The 8475-nt window shown below is 34.2% G+C and overlaps 1 protein-coding gene across 1 annotated transcript; it reads right to left on the reverse strand.

Moving 5' to 3' along the window:
- Positions 1 to 6222: 6222 nt before the first annotated feature.
- On the reverse strand, positions 6223 to 8080 carry LOC133810523 (cyclin-dependent kinase inhibitor 7-like). The gene is made up of 4 exons (XM_062246065.1): positions 7533 to 8080; positions 7362 to 7414; positions 6977 to 7165; positions 6223 to 6719 (listed from the first exon to the last, which is right to left on the reverse strand). The coding sequence occupies exons 1-4, from the start codon at positions 7947 to 7949 to the stop codon at positions 6650 to 6652; spliced, it is 729 nt and encodes a 242-aa protein (XP_062102049.1). The 5' UTR covers positions 7950 to 8080; the 3' UTR covers positions 6223 to 6649.
- Between the last annotated feature and the right edge of the window lie 395 nt (positions 8081 to 8475).

Here is an 8475-nt window from a genome sequence, read left to right on the forward strand (position 1 = left end):
TATAAATGTGTATAGCAAAGATAAAAGGAAATCCAAGGAAGACAAATTAAAGTGTAAAATAAAAAATACACCAAATATAATAAAAAGTAGAATGAAAATTGTTGTCCTATTATTACTGTAATAAATAAATAATATATATTATAATCATTATTAAGTGAAATACGTGTGACATTTTGATCAATCGTTCTTTTAAATTATAATAAATAAAATAATTATATATAAAATAAAATAGTCGAATGAACGACCAAATATCCACGCTTCTATATATTTATTAGATAATCTTTTATGTACTTGTATAGTATTAAATTTGGCAGTTTGATTAAACTAAAGGAGCCAAAATAATAATTTTTCCATTTCATGTTATTACTATAATTTATTTATATTAATAATAGAGAAATTGCACTAAATATTTTTATACTTAGCTTATTATCAATTTTATGATCCACTCATTTTTTTTCTAACGAAACTTTTACTTATTCGAAAATACCTAATTATTCCTAAAAGTGTTCATCGGCTCACATCCAATGTGTTTAAGCCTATCTGGTCAAATCCAATAAACTCTACTCAATCAATTCAATCCAATCAAACATTGGATTGGTTCAGTTTCTATCTATCTATCTATTGGATGAGTTTCCTACTTATCCATTAGATTATATTGGATCTATCTAATGTTTTAGAACCTTCATTTAGACTAAATTTTTCATTTTTAAAAAATAAATAAAATTTTATACCCACTTATTTACTCATCCAAAATCCAAATAATTCAAAATAATATAAATAGAAATTGTGACTTTTATTTTTTGTCAAACTCGTCAAACACCCAAAGAATAATTATGAACAAATTTGTGAGAGCGACTCAAGTGTGCGATATATAATTAATGTGTAATAATTGATTAAAATAGTAAAAAAGGTAGAGATAATTTATAGTGGTTCAACTTAAAAAAGACTACGTCCCACTGAGTCATTTTATTGATATATGAGCTTTAGGGCCATAGAATCTGGTGAAGCAGAGTTATGAGAGTTTTCTACTGCCCTTTTGCTTTGGTACATGTGTTTACATTAAAGCTCTATCAAGAATGGAGCTTCTCTCTTTTGTAGGTTAAATAACCTCCTCTAAAATGAGTTATATCTGTGTATTTATACTAGACAAGATAGTGGAGGTTGAGGTCGACAAATTATTTCCCGATTCGGCTGAATCCTTAAGGTTACAGGAATGCTTCAGGTGCTTGTATATCCTTCAATTTGGGATATGAAGTATGTTTGTACTATTTGTTGCGAAGTTAAAACTATTGCATCACCTCGATGAGTGGCGACTATGTTTGAATGGCGAGGTGCCTCTTCATTGGCGATGAGGTGTTGATGAGGTGGTGCTTCCTTGACATGAGCGAGGGTGGCTCTCCCATTTGCAAATGGTGGTGGTACCTATCATTCAAAAGCGACAATGACCATTTGTTGAGCGAATGGTGAGGACTCTTTCCCACGTGAATGGCGAGATGATGCTTCCTCAATACAAGTGATGGTATTGCTATCTTTGAGAATGGTAGGACTTCATTGATCATCATTGGCGAGGGCCACTTTTCTTACGAGCAACGAGGGTCTCATTCTTAGGTAGTGGCGAGTGCCATTTCCCATTGTGATGGGCGAGGATTTCCTCTGGTCACAAAATGGCAAGGCCCTCTCATTTTATGAATGGAAATGGGTCTTCCTCTTTATGACAGACCTTAACAAATTTTTCCATATGAGCGTACTTTTGTAACATTTCTTGTCACGCTATTTGCCACGTCATTGGGCCAAAAAAGGGCATAACACTTTCCCACCAAGTTAAGCTTCATACTAGCATCAAACTGACTTGTATTAGCGATTGCTGTTGAGATTGGTTAAATATAATGGTTGAGTAGTTTATACAATGTGGTGCAAACCACATAACGATTTTCACTTAAGTTGAAGTGAAAATACAAGATTTTGTAGTAGGCATCTATAATTGACTTTTATGAGTATAAAATGATACAATGAGACATCTAAGCATGCCCAAAAAGTTTGGGAGCATTTGGATGGCTTTAAGATCATTTTTTGAGAAATTGACCGGTGTGTGTGGTGTTGCATCACCTAAAGCCTTAGGGCTATTAGAAACCTAGCAGGTGATGCATCGTTAACATAGTGAGGGGGCCAGAACCAAGGTGCAGGCTCATATTGTCTCCTTGACCACTTTCAACCTACATCCTCTAGGATGTAAATGGTGATGGCAGATGGCTCGCTCCAGGAGACGGATCCGGTCAAGTGGGAACCAAGAGAAGATGTCGTCAACAAGATATCTGCCTTGGTAAATGAACTTGGGTCCTGGTAAACGAACTAGGACTTAGGTAAACGATCTTGGATATTTGTAAATGAACTCGGACCGTACGTCCGAATAGAGCAAGCCTCGTCTTCCTTGATGCTGACGTGCTCCCAAGAAATCCAGAGGTTGGTCTCCCTAACTAACCTGTAGAATGGAGTACGCACGGAACGTACATTTTTCCTAGGAAACAGCACTGCCACTACTCTGACATATCTTGTCCCCAGGATCCCCTTAGTAGCTTATGCGGGTCAGTCCGTACTAACAAACTGACAACAATTGCAAGGCTATACTACACCTAAGTCGGCCTAATGGGCCCAGATTAATACCGTATAATTATGTTACATCCTTTGTATTATGGCTCATTGAGCGAGCATATTGTAATTACATCTCTATTGAGCCCAGATTAGTCTGACCCATGCTACTTGACTGCCTATTAATAGGCCTAATTGTGCACCGTAGCAGGGATCCCAGAATTTCTCTTGTAAGCAAAAATTTTGCTGAATTTGTAGAAAAACTCCATTGTCAGAACTCTCTAAAGCCTAATACTAGTGACTCGTGGACTAAGGCTCATTAATGCCCAAACCACGTAAAAACTGTGATTGTCCATCTTTTATACTTTCTTTCCAGCTCTTATTTCATAACATATTTCTAGTTTCCGGTAGACAACATAATTTTCTAGATCTTTCTTTAATCTTTGAATTTTTACAATTTGTCTTCATACTATGTATGTGATTCTTGATTAGTCTCTAGGGTTTGTATTATTGAATTCATCCCTATTATTCATTGTTGACTTAGAAAGTGTAAAACCATAAATTCTCAACAACTGCTGGCCAATCATCCCACACATTGAAGTTTTATACGTCAAGTTTTAAGGACGTCTTCGGTTGTCTTGGGTTAGGCGACGATGACGGGGTCCTCGCTGATGTGGGTTCTTCATCAATTTCTCCCCAAAGTCAGCCTTCATGCACAAGGCTGACTTACAATAACAATGAGGGATAATTGGGCCTCACCTAGTGATATACACTTAGAATTTTTTCCTGAGTAAGATTCATGGACTTCACCTAATAATTCACGCTTAGATTTTTTTCGTGAGTGGGATACATGGCCCTCACCTAATAATTGATACTTACAATTTTTTTTGTTTTTTCATCAGTGCAGTCTCTCAGTGTATACACCATATGTCCCCAAGTATATACACCATATGAACCAACAAAACAAAGAGATAAAAAAAAGCTTCTAATATTGTGGATAGCACAAATAGCATTGCCACAATCGCTCTCCACATAATGAATCCTTACCCCCTTCAAACAAAATAGTTTATAATTGAATTATCAAACATTACCCGTTATTTAAAAATATATATGCAAAAAACTAAAAATTGTATTAAATCTAAAATTAATTATATACAACAAAATGGAAGTAAATGTAATGGGATTTTGTCCCTAAAGAATAAAATCTAATACCAACATATGTATCATGGACGGAGCCACTCATGAAAGTGGGAGGGCTCAAGCCTCCCATTTTTTTTTAATTCTATATATATATAAATATATATTTTATATATTAAATTAATAAAAACTATATTTTAATGTAATATTTAAAAAAAATTAGCAGTCAAACCCCTCCAAATATTTTTATTTACACTTTGCCTTCATAATATTTTTTTTCTGCCTCTGTCCCAGATATGTATAATATAAAAATATAAATGTACATGAATATCTTAAATATGTACAAGCATGCAACAGGCTTCAATCCGCGATTCATATATACATATCTTATGCAGCAAAAGTCAATGTACATATTCAATTAATAGAGTAATCATATACAAACTAACAGTCAAAAAAAAAAAAAAACCATTCATGCAAAGATTATAAACTTTAATTGGAGTCTGATCTTCTTCTCGATATGGCAACTACACAGTTTTCTAATGAATAACGTTACGTCAAGTATGCTATTCACTACAGTGTTTTTGCTCGTGCCTTTCAAAAGGGCATTCAATCTTTTATGAGCATATTCAATATCTTAAACTACAATAATAATGTTTAATTCCTACTACTACTTATAGCTGTATTGACAAAGACAGATTTAATTATTATTATTATTATTATTATTAATCATGAAGTACTGGTCAAGTGAATATCCATCTTTCTCTTGACCACTTTAATCTATGGATTGAAAATTGCATCTAATTGATCATGATGCTAATATTTTAGTATTGCAGCACCACGTACTCAAGCTATGAATAATAATGGAGTTAAAATTATTTCATATATACAGTACTACATTTCCAAGTTTTGGTTGGACAACTTTTTTATCATTATCTATTTCGGTTGTTGGGTTATTTGTTATAGCTACTTTGATGGACCCTTTTCATGGAAGAATTTGGAATGAAGTTAATAGAACCAAACAATAATGCCATTACCATGGATACTTACAACAACTAAATTATCAAAACAAACACAATATTTTTATGTATACTATTTTGTTTCACTATTTAGGTCAAAATCTCTATTCCTTACTCCTATTTATCTAATCTCTTTCAAGCTCTCGTAACCATAATTTATAAAACATATTCTACAATCATTAATTGTTCAAAATTGTTCATAAACTTTGAGTATTGCTATTTGACATTTTAAGGAGTCTAACTCCACATGAGGTAACAACGTATGGTAATTAACAGTACATATACTTATTAATTTCAAATGTGTGAGATCCGATATTAGATTACTATACCACCTCCTTGTGGTGTTGAGCACCAAATGCTCCTTGGCATTTCTCTAAACTTTAGTACAGAAACCATAGAATTCAAAATGAAAAAGCTCAAAAAAAATGCAACACCATTAGTCTAATAGAAATATAAACATCACCCGAACCTAGCTTTAAAATAATTATTAACTACTATGTACGTAGCAAGGTCATGAGAGCTAGCCTTTTCGTTCTGTAAAAAAAAAAAGTACAAATGCTGCCAATAATATTCATTTTACTATTATCTTTTCTATTGTGATGATTATAATCTTTATAATCTCATAGTACATAGGCTGGCAACAGTAGTTGCAGCAAAATTCTCAAAGAAGAATCATATTTATATATCTTCATAACACAGAAAGCGACACTACATATTTGCTGCTCTCAGCAAATGATATATAAATCTTGCTATATAAAGTTTTGCCTCCATCTTCATTTCATTCCATTCCCACTCAGAGCCACACAAATTCAGATATAGATATATTCTGAAAATTCTGATGAGAAAAGTGACCACCTTGCCTTTTACCACTATCACTTTCATATTCCTATCTTTGTTGCCCTCTTATCTCTTTTGAGCTATACATTACAATACACCTTGAAAGCTGCAACATTTGTATATCTATCTATATATACACATAACATTAAACTAATTAGGCAATAACCCTTTTAAATTTAGCAAACAATTATTACCTTAATTTTTAAAGAGTTTCTTTCTTTTGGGTTGTAGTTGAAAAATTTAAGTTGATATTGGTGAGAGACTATATAGCACATGGGATTGGGATTGGGATTTCGAGTGGGATATATTGGGATAAGGTTTATTTTATATATATGTCTCGGATCCTCAACACGTGTCCGTAACTTAAACGGCATGCTAGTGTTATATATTGCTTCATCCCATTCCCTTCTTCCACTATCTAATTACTTTTTTCGCCATAAATTTTGAAAAATACAAAAATTATTACAAGATATTTGAAAAATATAAACAACAAAAATAAAATAAAGCCATAATATTTTAATAAGAAAACGATCATATACTTTGTTCGTACCAGGCTGCTGCTGGTGGGGATTAGAGAAAGGCCTTTGCCACAGAAAGAGACACGAAATTTAGGGGCTAAAAACAGCAAAATTGAAGAACATTGGTATTATTCAATTTCAACCAATATTTTTCTTCACATAATGGATTAATTTTACTTCCAAATAAAAATTAAAAATTTCCCCCGTACAATCCGTACAGAGAAACACAAACTTAGATCATTCTACATACTACTACTATTACTACTTTTTTTTTTAAAGAGAAAAAACTAGCTATTACTAGCGAAGAAAGAAAGAAATGAAAAAGCTATACATAAAAGAAATATTCCTGAAAGAGAGGAAGGCCTAAAAGAGAGAGAGAAAGAAAAGTGCTTAATTAATTAAGCTTAAAATTAGCACTATATCTAAAGTAACAACCCTAATAAGAATATCAGAACCTGATCACTGATCTCATCAACCAGTACTAGTACTACTACTGGTTTTTTCTTCTTACTGTTTGCTGATATTTACTCCTTTGTTTTTTTTTTGAAAAAAAAATCATGGATTTAATCTAACCCACTCGTAACGTCCTTCCAAGGGAGAGTCCTTGACAATATCGTAATTATACCTGCAAGAAATTCAGGAATTTCTAATCTCATTACTCGTATAATTTATTGTAATTATTGTTGTAAAAAAAATGTATGAGAAATTAATGCAGAAAAAGAAAGTTGTTTCAGTAATGGTACTTTTATTTTCTCAGGAAACAAACAAAACAGCTGAATCGAAAGTACAACAGATATGAAGAAAATTTCATCGGTGGATCGTCGTTTCGTGTCTCCAACGCTGTTCATTAATTATCATGTATATATATTTATATGAACTTACTTGTCTTGAAATCGTTTTTGAATGTCTTTCTCGGCGACTGTAAAGAATTCTTCGAGCTCTAACTCCGTCGGCATTTTCTGATCCCCCACCACTGATCTACGGCTGGAATCCACCACAGTTGGTTTCATTGTTGAATCTACGTCGTCGGATAATTCTTCTCGAAGCTTACTGGATAGAGTCATCTCTCTCCTGAGAAATTATATTTGTTATGAAAATTAAAATTGAGAGCGTGTATATTTAATGAATTTTATATGAAACTGAAAATTTGAGCTCTAATTTTGAAATTTGAATTTTGAGAAATTTGTGGAGTCGAAGAGATTTCGAAATATTAAAACATTGAGCGTAGTATATATAGTGCTGGTAGCAGTAGTGTTTGGTTCAAAACCTTTCTCTGCAAGAGTAATACGTCGATGTTTCAACTTCGGCACTCTCATCATTCTGTGAAATTAAATTCGATAATTAATGAAACATAATATTGAACGGAATGGAACGGCGATACAAAGCAATTAAAGCTCTACAAATTCAAAGAATTTATTGCTGAATTTAATTTCATTACCGCCTCCAGATCTATGAATTTGGTTCTGTCATGATCATCATCATCAGCTAGCTCACTAGAGCTGTTACTCGAACAACAAGAGGCTTGAACCTGATCATGAACGTCATCCGAGCTCGGGCTTGAGCACCACAGCTCCTCCACTACCTCCTCCTTTTCCGTCGTCGCAGTGGTTGCTCTTCCAATATTACTCTCTGCCTTAACCGGAACAACTAAATTCTCCGTCGTCGATGTGATCACAAACGACGTCGTTGATAGCTTCATCAATTCTCCCGTAGTATTGACCTTTCTTTTCTTCGCCGTGCCGGAACTGGCCGCCGCCAAAGCCATGGAAGCTCGAGCTCTGGTCCGTACCCCGACTTGATGAGCAACCTCCATAATAGTAATCTCTGCAATTCCCCTGCTACACTTCCGCACCATATTATTCCCCCGAATAATTCTTGTACTAGTTTTAGAGAGAGAAAGCGAAAGAAAGAGAGAGACTAATTATATGAGTTCGTTTGCGGAAAATATGATTGGCGGTGGTGATGATGATGAAGATGACGACGAGACTGTTTGGACGGTTCAGATCAATGGTTTTAGCTTTTAAAGAAAGGAAGAAAGAGAGAGATTATATCTATTTACTTTGTGGTGGTGGTGACGGGTGGTCCTGACCCCGTTAACAGTGACGGGTGAATTAGGGAATCTGCAAACGGGGAGTTTGACGGCGCTGTTATATACGTATAGATCTAAAGTGAGGGCTGGCTGAGAAGACGAGACAGAGCAGGGCCGTTGAGACTTAGCGCCGATTATTTAGCTAATTAGAAAACGACACGTGGACACGTGGCCCTCTGAGGTTAATTGTTTTTGGGGGTCCACCGTAGAAAATGATTGCGTAGGAAGAGGTAAAAATAGTGAAAATTGAATAAAAAACAAATAAATAATTTTTTACAGCCCAAAAAAAAAG

The sequence above is a fragment of the Humulus lupulus genome, chromosome 1 (assembly GCF_963169125.1).
Source record: "Humulus lupulus chromosome 1, drHumLupu1.1, whole genome shotgun sequence".
In the NCBI taxonomy this organism is placed as follows: domain Eukaryota; kingdom Viridiplantae; phylum Streptophyta; class Magnoliopsida; order Rosales; family Cannabaceae; genus Humulus; species Humulus lupulus.

Bases quoted from the DNA above. Each gene is read 5' to 3' on its own strand.
- LOC133810523 (XM_062246065.1), bottom strand. From the start codon at position 7,949: ATGGTGCGGAAGTGTAGCAGGGGAATTGCAGAGATTACTATTATGGAG. The intron at 7,166-7,361 runs GTTTTGAACCAA...ATAATTTCTCAG, and splicing joins TATTACTCTTGCAGAGAAAG to GAGAGAGATGACTCTATCCA. The intron at 6,720-6,976 runs GTAAGTTCATAT...AATTTCTTGCAG, and splicing joins CAAAAACGATTTCAAGACAA to GTATAATTACGATATTGTCA.